This window comes from Nerophis lumbriciformis, linkage group LG11 (genome assembly GCF_033978685.3).
Source record: "Nerophis lumbriciformis linkage group LG11, RoL_Nlum_v2.1, whole genome shotgun sequence".
Lineage (NCBI taxonomy): Eukaryota > Metazoa > Chordata > Actinopteri > Syngnathiformes > Syngnathidae > Nerophis > Nerophis lumbriciformis.
Genome location: NC_084558.2, coordinates 11,667,628 through 11,686,282, shown reverse-complemented (window position 1 = coordinate 11,686,282; position 18,655 = coordinate 11,667,628). Strand labels below are relative to the sequence as shown.

General features: G+C 37.7%; 1 protein-coding gene across 5 annotated transcripts in view; it reads right to left on the bottom strand.

The window, feature by feature from the left end:
- Positions 1-18,655, bottom strand: part of frmpd2 (FERM and PDZ domain containing 2) — a 31,914-nt gene that overhangs the window by 3,719 nt on the left and 9,540 nt on the right. For 3 of the 5 annotated variants that reach the window (XM_061967392.2, XM_061967393.2, XM_061967396.2), the window contains 9 exons: positions 17,271-17,452; positions 17,007-17,105; positions 13,898-13,991; positions 10,992-11,077; positions 9,452-9,644; positions 3,510-3,724; positions 1,155-1,221; positions 949-1,082; positions 533-610 (listed from right to left, as the gene is read on the bottom strand). In XM_061967392.2, the coding sequence (XP_061823376.1) occupies positions 1,045-1,082; positions 1,155-1,221; positions 3,510-3,724; positions 9,452-9,644; positions 10,992-11,077; positions 13,898-13,991; positions 17,007-17,105; positions 17,271-17,452 (974 nt within the window). In that variant the 3' untranslated portion in view covers positions 533-610; positions 949-1,044. Of the gene's footprint in view, positions 1-532; positions 611-948; positions 1,083-1,154; positions 1,222-3,509; positions 3,725-9,054; positions 9,071-9,451; positions 9,645-10,991; positions 11,078-13,897; positions 13,992-17,006; positions 17,106-17,270; positions 17,453-18,655 lie in introns of those variants that run through there. The other 2 variants (XM_061967394.2, XM_061967395.2) reach the window with 2 other exon arrangements.

Sequence of the window (18,655 nt, the reverse complement as noted above, 5' to 3'; positions counted from 1 at the left end):
CGCTCAGCACAAGAAATACGTTACACACATACAGTTGTTGACAAAATACACTGTACATTATATACCTCAGCTAACTAAACTATGGAAATGTATAATATAATTCATATAGCAATACAGTCTCACTGCACAGCAGGCCAGCAGTTAGCCGAGTCCGGAATCCATGTTGAGGCACTGAGTGACGTGCCTCAACTGGCTGCTGTTCACCGCACCGTCTCTTCTCAGTATTTGAACGGCAAATGTGAAAATTCAGCGATTTTGAATAAAAATAATCTAAAACTGGTGAAGTTAAATGGAAAATAACTTTATAGTATAATCACTGGATACATATAACAATTTAATTATTTATTTTTTCTTTTTACATTTTTTTTCTTTCCATGATGGCAGGTGAGGCCCCGCCTCACCTGCCACTAGTGACTGCACGTCACTGAAGCAGACGCATAACTGTGGCAAACAATCACTTTAATTATGATTCCTAATGTTAAACCCCACCAATTCCACACAAGGATTGAGCAAGGATGTATTGTACATTTACCTGAATTCTTCTTTCCACAAACCCGCCAATAATTGTATGTCTGCAGCAGTCACAGATTCATCTTAGTTTTTTAGTACACTGGGAAAAGACAGATGCAAAAATACCTAAATTAATTGAACAAAACCTTACATGCCTACATGTTTAAAAATATAGCCAAAGTTTCTGTGGTTTATCCGTTATACAGTGCTCAATACCGGGGTAGAGCGGAATATACGTCAGGTCAGGAAAAAATACAGAGGCTATTTCATCCCTACAAGCCAGTTTCTCAGATTTTATTTTATTATTTTTGTTTAGAAATATTCATTTGTTATTGGGAAATCAGTGTAGGCCTCAATCAAAAAAACAAACAAACTTCTTCTAATCCCCTAATGCCCTGAACTCCAGCTGTTTGGTTATCATGTGGACACGTCACTGACCTGCTGTCATTTAGCAGACGGGTCTTTGTATCCCTGTTAGCATGCCGTGTGTTGCCAGGAAGCAAAGCCCTGCCTCCGAATGTCGTCTTGTATTGCTCATGTTCCTGTGAGCTGATGGATGGAGGGAAGGGTCCCTGGAGAAAACACAATGTGTAAAAATACAGCAAGACTATGTCCAAGTTTGTCAGGAAATGGGTGAGTGTTACCTGGTGAAGGCCGACATAACGTCAGCCGGACCTCAGGTTGGGACGTTTTGAACAGCTTTAGCACTTTCTGGAGGACAAAAATAGAAAGAGTACATTATTTGGCAAAATAATAGTATTTTTGGTGCCTCCCCTACTAGTGATTGGGTGCTTTTTACATTTGAACCAAAACGGTACCAATTCCCGGTACCTGGGTATCGGACAGTACTTAACAGTACCAAGTTTCGGTAGTTTGTGTGTGTTAATGAATGTTAATTTGTGTAAAAATAAAAGGCCATTTTTTCCCAATAAACCCTGAGTTCACAATGACAACTGTGCTGTCCAATTGTTGTATCTTGTTTTCTTACACTTCTGAGTCTCATTTGCAAGTATGCATTCATTTAATTTTGTCCTTGGTGTGCTGCCGTAGTCAGGAAGTAGTCTTTGCCATCACGTTGAAGGTGCCAGTCTTGTCTTTTGATGAGCCCTAAAAATTGTTTATACTCTAAGGCAGGAGTCCCCATACTTTTTGACTCGGGTTCACATTGGGTTAAAACAATTTGGCCGAGGGCCGGGCTGTTTATATATATATATATATATATATATATATATATATATATATATATATATATATGTTTATATGTATATATATATATATATATATATATATATATATATATATATATATATATATATATTCCTCGCGCACTAATTGACTGAAAGAGCGCACATTTGCCGCTGATGATGTCACGTTATTGATGGGAAAAGGCATTTTTAGACAATATGATTTGCCTGAGCGGCTAAGAGACACCGAGAGTAACAAAATTGATTAGAAAGGACATATTTGAAAAAAATAATAATCAAAACAAAAATATTTATATATATATTTTTTTTTTACTTGGTACTTTCCGCGGGTTGGATTTTGGACGCTGGCGGGGACCCCTGCTCTAAGGGCTTGATTTACTAAGATCCAAATACAATGCACTAGATAGCGTGTGCAAAAAATAACTAGCGTGTACTGAGTAGATCTACTGACACTGCGTGTGGAATTGAAAAGTGGTGCGGACCGCCTTATTTAAATGAGTATTTAAATCGACGATCATTTTCTGCACATTCATGTTACCACGCATGTATAATCTGTAACACATTTTCTCAATCGCAACCTAAACAACAGACACATATGCACACTGACACTTAATTCTATGTGCGAAGCCATGGATCACATCACCAGTGCATTCGTGCTTCTGAAATGATTCAAGAAAATGCCTAATAAAAGACGTCTTTCATGTCGGAGATATATTATACTGTAGTATTATATTTCCTCATTTTAAAGAAATTAAAACAACATTAAAAACACGAGCACACACTAAAATGCTTCAACTAAAATAGTTTAATCAGCTTCATAAGTCATCCAGCAGACATCAAATTATAAAAGGAATTTGCTGAACATACGATTTGGCCATTCATAATGTTGACACACACACGTAGAACGCACAGGATTGTCGTCCTTCCTTGCATCCTGCAGCCGTTTGTGGAACTGTCAGTTTGCACTTCTAACACGTGCTAAATAAAACCCTAAATAGTGCTGGCAAAACAGTGATAAATGTTAATTAATCACATTGTTCATGCTAAATAATTATTATTGCATTTTCTCCTCCCAGTACTGTGGGTGTTTTGATGATCAGCATATATTTTGGATATTAATGAAGACAGAGACGCAAAATGGATTGCACGCCTACTTTTGCTCACTTAAGAGATGCGATCCACTTTGCACACGTTTAGTAGATCAGCTTTGCGTGTGCCATCAGGTTTGCACGTGTTTTAGCACAGGGAAACCTTTAATAAATCAGGCCCTAAGTGCTGTACTTCTTACACACCACCTGTTTGATCGCAACATGCATTTTAGTTGAAGTTTTGATTGCCAAATTTGTAGGTCTTGAAATCGTTACGTAAAAACGCCAATGCTAATTGATAGCATGTACATGGCCTTTGCAATGGTAATTAGCATAGAACTCGCTTGAAAAGTGGAGCCTTACTTTTAGTTACTTTCTATCAGGCATGCTAGCTTTGTTGACATGGAAAATAGCAACATGAACTCGAGACAGTCCCCTATTAAAAAACAGGTTTGCCCACTAAGTGCTTGAGCTTGCAACTGGAACTCACTGACGTCAAATGCAAGAAAGGTATCGACAATCGATACCGTTTGATTACGTTAATCAGTAATTCCTTTGTACTGAATTCGGTCGGTAACAATAAAAAAAACTAATTATGTATCCACCTCAAAAAAAATTAATTTCTGATTTTTTCACCTGATAGTTGCTCAGACAAACCACCTGGATGATAACATCCGGAAGAGCTCTAATAGTCTAATCCACATACCGGATAAGACAAGTCTTTGAGCGACTGGCCGTCGATTGCCAAGAGTACATCTCCCTCATCGATCCTGCCACTCAACTGGGCCGGCTGGTCGGGGAAAAGCTGCTTTATCCGGATCAGACTGCCAAAGTCCGGAATGGGCGGGTCCAGCTCACACATAACGAAGCTAAAGCCCAGACCGTTGGCGCTCTTAGTCAAGGTCACTTCCTGTGTGTTGTCTGAAGAGAATGACAGACAGTTCTCATTCTTAGTGCGTCAAACTGAACAAGACTCCAGATCCAATTAGGATGTACAGTCGTGGTCAAAAGTTTACATACACTTGTAAATAACATACATTTGTGGTCAAAAGTTTACATACACTTGTAAAGAACATAATCTCATGGCTGTCTTGAGTTTCCAATAATTTCTACAACAGTTTGGTTGAATTGTTGACCACTCCTCTTGACACAATAGGTGCAGTTCAGCTAAATGTGTTGGTTTTCTGACATGGACTTGTTTCTACAGCATTGTCCACACGTTTAAGTCAGGACTTTGGGAAGGCCATTCTAAAACCTTAATTTTAGCCTGATTTAGCCATTCCTTTTACCACTTTTGACCTGTGTTTGGGGTCATTGTCCTGTTGGAACACCCAACTTTGCCCAAGACCCAACCTCCGGGCTGATGATTTTAGGTTGGCCTCACCTTTTCTCCTCCAAACATATTGCTGGGTATTGTGGCCAAACAGCTCAATTTTTGTTTCATCTGACATCACATGGACAAAGATAAGACCATCAAGATAAGTTCTGTGGTCAGATGAAAGACAAATTGAGCTGTTTGGCCACAATACCCAGCAATATGTTTGGAGGAGAAAAGGTGAGGCCTTTAATCCCAGGGACACCATCCTACCGTCAAGCATGGTGGTGTAGTATTATGCTGTATTACTACCATTTTGGTGCCAATGGAACTGGTGCTTTACAGAGTATAAATGGGACAATGAAAAAGGAGGATTACCTCCAAATTCTTCAGGACAATCTAAAATCATCAGCCTGGATGTTGGGTCTTGGGCACAGTTGGGTGTTCCAACAGGACAATGACCCTAAACACACGTTCAAAAGTGGTAAAGGAATGGCTCAATCAGGCTAGAATTAAGGTTTTAGAATGGCCTTCCCAAAGTCCTGACTTAAACACAGTGTTGGGTTAGTTACTGAAAACAAGTAACTAGTTACAGTTACTAGTTACTTTATTTCAAAAGTAACTCAGTTACTAACTCAGTTACTTACACCAAAAAGTAATGCGTTACTGTGAAAAGTAACTATTTAGTTACTTTATTTGTTCTTCTTTTTGTTTTTAAAAGCTCCCATTAATGCCCTTGTAGCCTTAATTTCAGTACTGTTATTGCACCGGAGAATAATACAATGTGTTGATCAACTTGACATGCATTTGCATCACTGAACTCTGCTAAGCAATGTGGTCTACATACAACACACAAAGACAAAGATATGTTTCAAAGGGCCAATTTATTTCAGGCCAGAACAAATTGACAAAACTATTTTAAATAGCTGCAACATAACATACATAAGTAACAAACAGCATAATAACAACATAGCTGTAAACCTGGCTTCACCTAAGGAAGGCACAAGTGACATACACAAAGCCTAACCAGGCAGATTTGAATTGTTGTTTTGGGCAGTAGACGGGATCTTTGATCCAAGACACAACTTACATTTAACTAAAATGTTCTTTTCTTTGTGCTCGACAAAAGAAAAGAAGTGAGACAATTTCATACTTGCCAACCCTCCCGAATTTCAGTGCCTCTCCCCGGGACCACTATTCTCCCGAATTTCTCCCGATTTCCAGCCGGACTTAAGGCACGTCCCCTCCAGGTCCGTGCGGACCTGAGTGAGGACAGCCTGTCGTCACGTCTGCTTGGCCAACCAAAAAGTAACCACAGAACACTATTGTTCTGTGGTTACTTTTTGGTTGGCCAACGGTTTACGTTGTATTGCGCACTCCCCCCCCCTCCCCGCCCCTCCCCACACCCACACCCACACCCACACCCACACCCACACCCAGACACACACAGAGCGCGCCTCCCCCTTGTGACACAAGAGATTCAGAAGGACGACACTGCGGCGCTCCAATAAAACACACTCAGATCTTCTGTTTCTAGCCGATACTACATAAAACATAACGTAAAATAACATAACATAAAAAATAATGCGTTAGATTACTAGTTACCGCCAAAACTAACGGCGTTACAGTAACGCGTTACTTTGTAACGCGTTAGTCCCAACACTGCTTAAACGTGTGGACAATGCTTAAGAAACAAGTCTATGTCAGAAAACCAACAAATTTAGCTGAACTGCACCAATTTTGTCAAGAGGAGTGGTCAAAAATTCAACCAGAAGCTTGCCAGAAGCTTGTGGATGGCTACCAAAAGCGCCTTAGTGCAGTGAAACTTGCCAAGGGACATGTAACCAAATATTAACATTGCTGTATGTATACTTTTGACCCAGCAGATTTGGTCACATTTTTAGTAGACCCATAATAAATTCATAAAAGAACCAAACTTCATGAATGTTTTGTGACCAACAAGTATGTGCTCCAATCACTCTATCACAAAAAAAATAAGAGTTGTAGAAATTATTGGAAACTCAAGACAGCCATGACATTACGTTCTTTACAAGCGTATGTAAACTTTTGACCACAACCGTAGGTGCAGGATGTCTGTGTTTGTGTCCTAAGTCACCTCCTGTTCATGGCAATATAAATAATACATGCACTCCCACATGCACCTTATAATAGGGTATGACATATGTAATAAAGAAACAAATTCATAATCTATATTAATATATTCTAATTACTTTTCTAATACTTTTTCTGAATAGACTTGTTTGGGTCCTAAGGGTCCTTATTGTGTGTTTTTCTGGGGGACGTTGAAGGGTAAAAGGTGCTATGTTCCTATGTGCATGAATTTTATACACACAGAAACATGTTGAAGCATATACTACTTCAGGGTACACCTAATTTTGAGTAGATCACCAAAGGGCCAAATAATATGTAATTTAACCCTTTGTATTCTGTAACTGTTGGTCGTATATTTCTCAATATTTTTTTGGGGGGAAAAAAAGGAAATTGTATGTGTGTATTTTTATTTTATTTTAAAAATATATTTAAAATATAATACTGTACAATTATTATAATAATGGATTAGATATGCATATTTAATTTTACTCTTTCTGCTAAACTAAACCCACATTTTACTTTCAGTATTTTTCAGAAAAAAGAAACAAGAGTTTATATATGTGTAATAGTTTTTAAATTTTAAAAAAATCTAAAAAATTACTATATTTTTAATTTGCTAAACCCAACCAAGTTTTAACTTACAATATTTTCTCTGAAAAAGAAACTGTTTTGTATATGATATATAAACCCAAATGTAACTTTTAATATTTTCTTTGACAAAATACATAAAACATATGTAAATTATTATTACGAGTTGAGTGTCTCAAAGTGCTAGAGGAATTTAATCTTACTAACTTATTATTATATGCATATCTAATTATATTTTTAACAATATAAATGTTTGTTAAACTAAACACAAATTTAACTTACACTATACCTCAGAAAGAGTTTTTATGTATCTAGTTATTTTTTCTTTTTAAAAAGAAATGTAAAATAATACTAATGCATACTTTATCCTACACTTTTGCTAAACTAAAACCAAATGTAACTTTCAATATATTCTTTAAAAAAATGAAGTTTTTATGCATAGTTGTTTTTTCATTTTAAAAACATATGTAAAATAATGCCATATCCATATTTAGTCATTTAGTTGTTTTGCTAAACTAATCCTAAACTTGACTTTTAATATCTGCCTCACAATACGAAGGTCCTGAGTAGTCTTGGGTTCAATCCCAGACTCGGGATCTTTCTGTGTGGAGTTTGCATGTGCTCCCTGTGACTGCGTGGGTTCCCTCTGGGTACTCCGGCTTCCTCCCACTTCCAAAGACATACACCTGGGGATAGGTTGATTGGCAACACTAAATTGGCCCTAGTGTGAATGTGTGAATGTTGTCTGTCTATCTGTGTTGGCCCTGCGATGAGGTGGAGACGTGTCCAGGGTGTACCCCGCCTTCCGCCCGATTTTAGCTGAGATAGGCTCCAGCGCCCCCCGTGACCCCAAAAGGGAATAAGCGGTAGAAAATGGATGGATGGGCATTACGTAACATTGTATTCTATTTTTATTTTGCTAAACTCAAACCACATTTAACTTTCAATATTTTCTCTGAAAAAGAAACCGGTTTTTTTGTGTAGTTGTTTTTGTTTATAGAAATATATTTGAAATAATAATAATATATGTATATTTAATCCAACTTTGTTGTTAAAATAAACCCAAATTTAATTTTCAATATTTTGTCTTTGTTTGATTTAATACAAATGTAAAATACTTTATCCATATTTAATTTAAATTTTTTTGCTAAACTAAACACAAATTCATCTTTCAATATTTTTACTAAAAAACAGTGTTTTGCATGTATTTTTTATGTTAATGACATATATAAAATACTATATTCATATTTCGATCTACTTTTTTTGCTAAAATAAAACCAAATTTAACTTTAAACATTTACTCTTTTTTGATAAGTGTAATTGTTGTTTTGTTTTTTTTATCTTAAAAACATGTAAAATATGACTAAAAGCATATTTCATTTAACTTTTTGCTAAACAACACCCAATAACTTTCAATATTTTCTCTGGGGAAAAAAAATACATAATTTTTATGTGTGTAGTTGTTTTAGTTTTTTTTAAATATATAGCTGAGATAGGCTCCAGCACCCCCCGCAACCCTGAAGGGAATAAGCGGTAGAAAATGGATGGATGGATGGATATAAAATAATACAATATGCAAATTTAATACTACTTTCTTTTCTAGACTAAACCCAAATTCAACTTTCATTTTTTTTCTGAAAAAGAAACACGTTTTTTTGTGTGTACTTGTTTTTGTTTTTGAAAACATATTTAAAATTATACTATTAGAATGGTGCTAAAAAGCGCTTAAAAATTTTATCATTATTATTATTTGTATTATTAGAATATTCATATTTAATTCTACTTTTTTGCTAATCCCAAATTTAAATGTCAGTCATTTATGTGTGCAGTGTTTTTTTGTTTTAGAAGCAAATGTAAAACCATACTATATGCATGTTCAATTCTACTTTTTTGCTAAACAAAACCCAAATTCAACTTTCAGTATTTTCCCTAAAAAGAAAGAGTTTCTTATGTGTGTAGTTGTTTTTGATATTCCAAACATATGTAAAATAAAATCATATGCACATTTAAAATAAGTGATTTGCATTCTGCATGATATTATCCACCTGCAACAGGCTGAAATTAACTTTTGGGTAGAATCTGACACAATTTTCATTTTATGTCCTGTCCCTATTTTAAATATAAATACATTTTAATATGAAAAAGTAACCACTACAATCCCACATCATGTATATCTTGATGTTTGAGTGAAGACGTACATACAATATTACAAAATTCAAAATAAAGAAATCATTACTTGCGTGTCCTTCCAGCTTTTGGAGACACAATAAAAACAAAAAATAAGAAAATCATTACTCAGTCAGTAAGTAGTTAACAGATTAATAACTAAATTGGCCTCAATTGACTACAAATGTTATGTAATGTAATGTAATCTAGTTCATGGTCCTGTATGGGAAGTTAGGTGGACAAGGAGGATGATAAGGGAGGGATAAGAAGAGGAAAGTCAGGGTCAGAAAGGAAGCTCAGGAAGTGTGTGAAAGTTCATCTTTGTGCAGTCACCCAGTTTACTACATAGAGAAAGTGACTTTCTTTAAGGCAGAATGTCGATCTGCACTCAGACCAGTTTTTTGGTAGATTGTTGTACAAGTGTCGTATCACTGTGAGTGTGTGCAAGACCTTTTAGGGATCCGTACCATCAGTGACAAAATTGTAGTTGCTGGGCTGCTCACAGAAAGCATGTGAAGGGTTGTTGATAGACGAGAAGCTGTTGATCCTCTGCTGCCTGGTATCAATGTTGTGAGTGGACACACTGCTGGTGTCAGTGTAGGCACCCAGAGACCCCCTGGGGAACGTCATGGGCCCCCTCTCCACAACCAAAGTCACCACCTGCATGATGGAAGAGGATGGTTTCAGTCCTCTAATCTAGGGGTTCTTAAATTTGTTCACCAAGTACCACCTCAGAAAACAGGTGGCTCTCCAAGTACCACCATAATCACCAACATTAAAATACAGTAGCGCAGTAGGCCTAAGTATTCATTGAAATCAAGGTAGACGTTTTTTTAACAAGTATAACTATTATTGTTGGCTACTGTAACATTACACACAGTTTGAGCAGTAACACTGTGTTTGAATATTTATTTAAGGGATTTTTTAGCGTACGACTAGGTGGAGCCCGCGTACAACCACAGTCAGAGTTGTGTACAAAGAGAGTATCGCCAACTAAACAGTAGTTTTTCTGATGAAATAAGCCAAAATAATACAACTACGTATAGTTCTAAACATACTCCAGCTCATAAACTTACAATAAAACATGCTTTTATTTTGTGAAAGTATAATATTCCGGCCGTATTTGACGAACTTGGTTGATGCATTCCTGCAATGTTTCATGACCAGCAGGCTTTAAACACGCACCAGACTGTGCAGTAAGCATTAAAAAAAATAAATACACAGAACAACCAAAAATTAACTTGTTACCCTCATTTTGCCAAAATCTTCATTAGCTTTGGACCAACAATCACAGAGAAATGGTGACTTTTGTGTGAAGTATGTCAACTGTGGTGGCTGCCTCCAATGTATTTGTAATCACTGTATGTATCACTCATTATGTATTATTCCAACTAATCTTTCTTTTTTGTAATATGCTAAGTGAATAGGTGTACTTTTGTAATTATTTCCCCATATTTCTGCACAACAACTCAGATATGGGAACACTAGTGAGCAGTAGAGAATATGTCCAGAAAATATTTTGCTTAATTCATTATTGACGTGTTTCTTGCCGCTTTATGTTGTATATTTTTTATGGGATTTTCAATAAAATTTTCTCATCTATTATTACACCCAGGATTTGGCTTAGTTTACTCTGTCAATGTCCGTCTATTTGTATTTGTCTTTGACTTTCTCTTTTATTGTTACCGTAGTGCATTATTTTAGTTTTAATGAGATTCAAAAATAGTATTTTTTTTCTCAAATCATCTCTTAAATGTATTAATTTCTTCTGTTATGCTGCACGACAGGGCATTAATCACATAGAAAAACTAACGAGGAAGTGCCGCAAACACATAGCATCAGCTCAAAATTGGTAGCATTCATGACGCTCTGTAGTCACGTGATTGCCTTTTGACCAATCATTGCGGAGATCGCCTGAAATCAGGTTGGCCATACTCTTTATAAACACGACTCTGACCACTGTTTGAGAATCACTACTCTATTCCTAGAATAATTATTCACATTTACCTCCCTGGTTTTCCTCAGACACTCCACCGCTTGCTCGTGTGTGATGCTCTGAAAACGGATCCCATCAACTTCTAAAAGCCTGTCACCTGTCAGTCAGAACAGAGGAGTCATGTAACAATTTTTACTTGCAGTGGTAGGTAGCAGTGAGAAAATGCAAGTTTAAAAGTTTAAATAGAGTACAAATATGAACTTTCTTTGTGAGAGTTTTTTGGTTCTCTGATATACTTTGACAGTTATCAAGTGTATCAATATTGGACGATATTGATTGAGCTCTAGGCTTCTGCAGGGGCATCTTGCTGCAAAACAACTACTATGGTGAAATTGTTGTCTTTTTCGAGCTAATTTTTGGCAATTATTTTTTGCTTCTCTTACACCAAGGCCAAATCCGCCCTGGAAATGACACCATTCTGGCCCCCCAGTTGAGTTCAAAACTAGCCAGACAAACATTTTTGCAGCAAATTTCGAAATACACTACAGTGGTCCTGTTGTTTAGAGGAATGTGGACCACTGTAAACACATTGACAGACCTTTGCATTGACATTTTAACCTTGTAAGCAAACATAGAACACTGCTGTCCAAACTTGTGATTTACATAATTGAGGCGTTCCTCAAAGTACCCCTTTAAGTCCTGTCTTTTTTTGGCAGTTACACATTTTTTTATGTAACAAAGGTGTTGCTGTAGCGTGTTTACTTCAGATGCAGTCAGTAGTCATTTTTGGTATACTAGGGGTGTTCCTCAAGGTTCCATTTTAAGGCCTCTCTTTTTTACAATTCTATTCAAATTGTGATCCACGAGTTCAGTTCAAAAAACTTGTGACAGACTCACATTTTTGCAGCAGATTTTTAATAACACTAACTAGAGTGCTGTCATAGAGACGATATTTGACTAGCTTTTTGCAGAAGGTCCTTAAAAACAGCTGAGCGCTCCTGTAACTCTGATTAAATAAATTTAATAAAATCAAATGTCCACTGTAGAGGACATTGGTTCTTCGGACTATACAAAATAAGACTAATAGTCTGGCCCGGCCCCCAGGTCCTTAACTTTCTGGAATTGTGGCCCCCCCAAAACAATTTAGTTGAAAATTTCTGTTTTACTCCAAATTGAATTATTTAAAAAGTACCAATTCAAAACATCTTCAAGGTCAATCAGATTATGGGAATTAATGTTAACCCAATATTTCCATTGAGCCCCATTATAACCACCATTTTTAATTATAAATTAATTACACAATCTTATCGAGCATTTTTAAATTTCAGGGTTTAAAATCAATTTAATTGGTGCTTCGCCTCCCCCAAAAGAGCACAATTTTAACAAGTAACATACATTTAAAAAAAAAAAAATGCTTTTAGATTATAAATATTGTATAAAAACAATACAATAGAATGTACTGCTAACAACTACAGTAGTTTGAGAGCTGACTTCAATGGTATCTCCTTAGAACTGCTTCTCCGTCAAACACACCATCAGCAGCTTTTCCATATTTTCATGGATGAATGTCTGCCATTTGGATATTATTTTAACATTTTTAGCAGGCGTTAAACTCCTTCTGCTTCAGTATGGTGCAGTCATACGCTGGAATTGCTTCACCAACTCTTGATCATGTTTTTGATTTTTTTTTAATTAAATGAATATCATCCACTTCTTCTTCTCATCAGTGTCCTTTACACTCACTTTATTTCCTCCTGTAGTAAAACAAAAATGTATGTGGATCTCTAGCTATAAGCTAATGCTAGCGAGTAGGACTAGATCAGGCGGACCTTACGGGGTTCACTGTAACACAACACGAAATGCTTGTACTTAAAATTTTGCTTGCAACAAACAGCATAACAATTAGCTCTTATCTCAAAACACTCTCTTAGGATGGGGTACTCTTGAATTAAGGTACCATTGTAGTAGTTTCCCAACAACACTTGAAAGAGATGCATAAATACGCACACAAACACAGATAGGAAATGATGCTGTGTGGCTGTCTTGGTTAACAAGACTCTTCAGTATTGCGTGGACATCTGCCTCTGGATTGGCAGACTTGGGTGGTGGTGCCTCTATTTAAAAAGGGGAACCAGAGGGTGTGTTCCAACTATTGTGGGATCACACTCCTCAGCCTTCCCATTCAGGTGTACTGGAGAGGAGGCTACACAGATAGTCGAACCTTGGATTCAGGAGGGGCAGTGTGGTTTTCATCCTGGTCGTGGAACTGTGGACCAGCTCTATACTCTCAGCAGGATCTTTAAGGGAGCATGGGAGTTTGACCAACCAGTCTACATGTGTTTTGTGGACTTGGAGAAGGCATTCGACCGTGTCCCTCAGGTAATCCTTGTATGATCGGTGTCAGAGCTTGGTCCGCATTGTCGGCAGTAAGTCGGACCCGTTTCCAGTGAGGGTTGTACTCTGTCAGGGCTGCCCTTTGTCACCGATTCTGTTTACAACTTTTATGGACAGAATTTCTAGGCGCAGTCAGGGCGTAGAAGGGATCCAGTTTGTTGGCTGCAGGATTAGGTCTCAGCTTTTTGCGGATGATGTGGTCCTGCTGGCTTCATCGGGCCAAGATCTTCAGCTCTCACTGGATTGGTTCGCAGCCGAGTGTGAAGCGACTGGGATGAGAATCAGCACTTCCAAGTTCGAGTTCATGGTTCTCGCCCGGAAAAGGGTGGAGTGCTATCTCCGGGTTGGGGAGACGGAGGACTTCAAGTACCTCTGGGTCCTGTTCATGAGTGAGCCCTTTAACATGCATGCACGTGCCCTACAGTATGTTTTTACATACTACATCTGTCATTATTAGAACATTATGAGTGGCCAAAACAGTTTTTAGTCTCATGCATGGACCAAATAACTCTGAAGTCTAAAACACAACAGGATAGTAAATGTGAAATTCAGTATTCGGAGTTATTTATTATCTCAGCTATACCTGCATGTATGCGTCCGTCCTTCTCAGCAGACCCTCCTGGAATGAGGTTCTTGATGTACATTCCCCCATTAGGATGGCCAGCGTTGCCACCACCCTGAATGACATTGTGTTTTATTTTAGGCATTAATGTTACACAACTTAAAATACTTTTAAGTATTATTCATAGTTGGGTACAACACAGCTTTGCATGTGCGACTAGAACAACCTTCCCTCTCTCTAATCCTGTCAGAGCACAAATGTTAATGAGATTGAGTCCGGTAGACTTTGTAACGCCACACTCATTTCCTCATAGACTAAAAGCACCGTTGTCAAACTCAAGGCTCGCCATGTCATTTTATACAGCACACGAAAGCCTGGAAATAATATGCATCTAGAAAATACCTTATCTTTACGTAAATGTATATGTTCTTTCCATGTTGACAGAAAAATATACTGTTTGTAACTCTATATATTTTCACTCTTTAATATTATCGAATAATGGAAAAAAATACCATATTATTATATATTCCAAATTGTATGTTTTTAAAAAAAATAAAAGACAGCAACACATATCTGCTGGACTTATGAATTCAAGGCAAAGTGTCTATCAAATTGTACACTGTAAAAAATGACAAAAGCTTTTACTGGCAGCTCAGTCACCAGAATTGTATTGTAAAAAAAACTGTGGTGTCATTTAATTTACACAAATACACTGTAGAAACAATTACCATAGATTTTTTGGAAAAAATAAAATGGCAGCTCGGTCGCCAGAATTTTATGATTAAAAAAAACAAAAAACAGTTGTGCCTTTTTTTTCATTCACAATAATACGCCGTGAAAACTACTGTATGTCATGACCCTCCATGACAGTTTTGGCCTTATCTACCTGTGCTTGATAATATTTCCCTTCCAGCTGTCTTGTTTCCACTTCCTATGTATTGCTTTCCTGCCACTTAATCTCCAGCATGAGTGCTGCCTCCCTCACCTGTCTCTGGTTGAGACACAACTGCCCCTGGTTGCCAATCCTTGACAGGACTGGATCATTGTTTGTTACTACCTGAACAAGTGTAGCCTTTTTTGTGCACTTCCTAGCTGCATAAGTTCTCCTAGTTGCCCTCATTAAATAACGTTTTACCTGCGCTACCCCTGCAGTCTCCACATCCTGGGGTCACTCTTCCAGCTTCGCTTGCGCAAACCTCACACCAATTTTCCGGTAAAATTCGGGCGACTTATATTTTTTTGCAGGGTACGTAAAAATAAATTTTTAGTCTACTTTATACTTGCATTATCCTTTCCATCCTTGCCATCTTTGCCCTTTCCATCCTTTGTAACTGAGCTACTGTGTGGAACAAATTTCCCTGTGGATCAATAAAGTTTGTCGAAGTCTAAGTCTAAACATCTACCATCTTTGTAGTTTTACAGCATAATTTATGGTCTTAAAGGGAAACTGCACTTTTTTGGAACTTTGCTTATCGTTCACAATCATTATGAAAGACATGATGATGGATGTTTTTCTTTTGGTTTTTTTTGCACTCTAAATATGAGATAGGCTCCAGCACCCCCTGCGACCCCAAAAGGGACTAGCGGTAGAAAATGGATGGATGGGATATTAAATCAATGTGATCAAAAGTTTGCTTACACGGTGTCTATAGGAGCCGCCCAGTTCCGCCTACAAAGCCCTTAAAAAAACATCCAAAAATCTCCATTGAGGTTTTATATACATGATGTAAGTTTATACGTAATGTAGTAACAGGCACATTAATAATATTTAATATTTACGTATTTTGATCATTTTAAACAACAGCATTAATTTAAAAAACACATCACTATGTTTTCTTTTTTTTTTTCTTCATCACTGATTTTTCTGTTCATTGCAAACTTTATGAGAGCCAACAAACATAATAAAACTTCACTTACTGTACAATATCTGCTGTCATTACGATGCCAACTGCTGGGATGTTCATATATTCCAATTTAGGTGAAGAATGTCTCATAATCTTCACAAAGAAACGTCTTTTTGTGTCATCCTTGCCAGTTTCGGGTCCTAAATGGCTGTCAAAGTGTACCAACTTGTCGGAATACCTACTCAGACTTCCCCTGTCCAGGTGACATTGCATGTTTTGTGATCTACAATAAACTTACAGGGAGCAGTTAAGCGAGGAAACGGCAGACCACTCAATGATGTAAACATAGGCACAAAAGCTTGTGATCACGGCGCCACTATAAATAGTTTGTCTGCGTTAGCGCTTATAATAACTATATACTAATACTTGGTTAATATTCAAGTCACGAAATGTAAATGGGGTATTGTTTGCGCTTTTTGAATGGTTATTTATTGTAAAGAGTAGAGCTCCAATTGGCTTGGCTGTAAGCGGATTTTATTTACCTATATTTAATATTTAGAATGCGTAAAAAAAAATCCATAAATCTTTCATAATGATTGTGAACGATAGGCAACATTCCCAAAAAAGTGCAGCTCCCTTTTAAACTTCAATCTAGATTTAAGTAATTTGTTACCTGTCTAATAAATAATTGCTTTTAACAGAAGCCATAATAGGTTGCCATGGCAATCCATAAATGTCAAGCCCAGGGGTCCCCAAACTTTTTGACTCGGTGGCCGCATTGTGTTAAAAAAATTGGGCCGGGGGCCGCACACTAATTGAGTGAAAGAGCACGCACTTAAAACTCCCCCAACACTGTGGTGCAAGCGCGATGTCACGTTATTGATGGGAAAATGCATTTTTAGACAATATGATTTGCCTGAGTGGCTAGGAGACCCTGAGAGTAACAAACGGTAGAAAATGGATTAGAAAGGACACATTTAAAAAAATAATAATTAAAAAAGAAAAATTATTTTCTTTTTTTTAACTTGGGACTTCCCGCGGGCCGGATTTTAGACGGTGACGGGCCGGATACGTCCCGCGGGCCATAGTTTGGGGACCCCTGGTCTAGCCTATTTAATTGCTTTAAACATAAGTTACACTAGATTGCCAAAGCAGAGCAAGCTAGCCCTCCTTAACCGATGTACTATATTTTGATTGGGAAAGCCTTGTAAACTTGACAAGCACAGAATATTGACGTACAGTACTACTATGTTTGACATCAAGCCACCAACTAGTAACATACTCACAGTAATGCTGATTCCCAGACTTCCTGATAGTTTCTTGAGCTTCACAGTGATCTCCTCTGGCCTCTCGCAGTTCATAGAGGAAGAAAGCATGCATCCATCCTTGAATTAATGACCAAAATATTTAATCTATCCATGCAACAAGAGAGATCATCATTCTGTGCTTTACAATCATGGTACAAAGGCACAGCCACATACCTGGCATTAACATTTGTAAAAGTACTCCTTTATAAAAATTAAAAAAAACACCTGCAATGTTGGTCATACCTGCGCGTTAAGAACACGGACTTCTTGGGGGATGTGTAGCCTATTGCTGGTCTTTGGCTCCATCATGACCGAGACGATCTCATCCAGGCTGTCCTCCCCCGATTGTCCGAATGCCATCAGTGTGCTTTGTGACTCGTAGTTCCTCAATGCAGAAGGCCGTGCAGTGTTTGGAGTTTGGGGTACTGAGAATAAACGTGACAAAAACTAGTCGGAAAGTCAATTTTCACGTGAACTTGAGGTGTTTGTACGTGTATGTATTGAGTTGATAAACAGTTCAGTGTTACGAGTATTATTAATTTAATAATCAAATAATTTAGCGATTAGTTTGTTTAAGTAATTGAGTAATCGGATAAAATGCACTCAATATATTCAATATGTGTTTTAGGGATCATTGTTGAAATAAAAATGTTTTCGCCTTGCCATAACCGTCATTCTCTTTTTTTTTTTTTTTAAATAAATGTAAATCAACATTGAAATTGCACTTAATGTGCGCATTAATAAAAACGATAAAATGCACCCCATCGCAGCAGCTGTGCGGAAACTTTGTCCGCGTATTTTAAGTTCCGGGCACTCCACGCAGCCCGGATTTTATCTATTTTTATCAGTGACACTCCATCCATCCATCCATTTCTACCGCTAGGTCCCTTTCGGGGTCGCGGGGGGTGCTGGAGCCTATCTCAGCTGCATTCGGGCGGTAGGCGGGGTACACCCTGGACAAGTTGCCACCTCATCGCAGGGCCAACACAGATAGACAGACAACATTCACACTCACATTCACACACTAGGGACCATTTAGTGTTGCCAATCAACCTATCCCCAGGTGCATGTTTTTTGGAGGTGGGAGGAATCCGGAGAACCCGGAGGGAACCCACGCAGTTACGGGGAGAACATGCAAACTCCACACAGAAAGATCCCGAGCCCGGGATTGAACTCAGGACTACTCAGGACCTTCGTATTGTGAGGCACATGCACTAACCCCTGTTCCACCGTGCTGCCCATTAGTGACACTCATTAAACGATTAATAAAGCAACATAATATGAATTAAAGCTTTTTTGTAATCAAATGAATCGATATAATTGATTAATCGTTGCATTCGGAATTACGAGCGCACTCCCATAAATTATAAATACCACAGTCGGGAAGGGATTCATATGGCCCTATTCCTGGGCGGAAGAGGGGCGGTTAAATCATTTTGCAAAGCAGTCTGCTGAAAATGATGGAAAGAATCACTTTACATAACGACTGACGCTGTTGTCAAAGTTGGAATTCCCCCAAAATGTATTTCAAGATAATCAACACTTAACTACCATCTGGCGGCTAAAGAGGATAGTGCACGTTTCATGTGTCAGGTAAACTGTGATGAATGGGGCCATATGAATCTCCT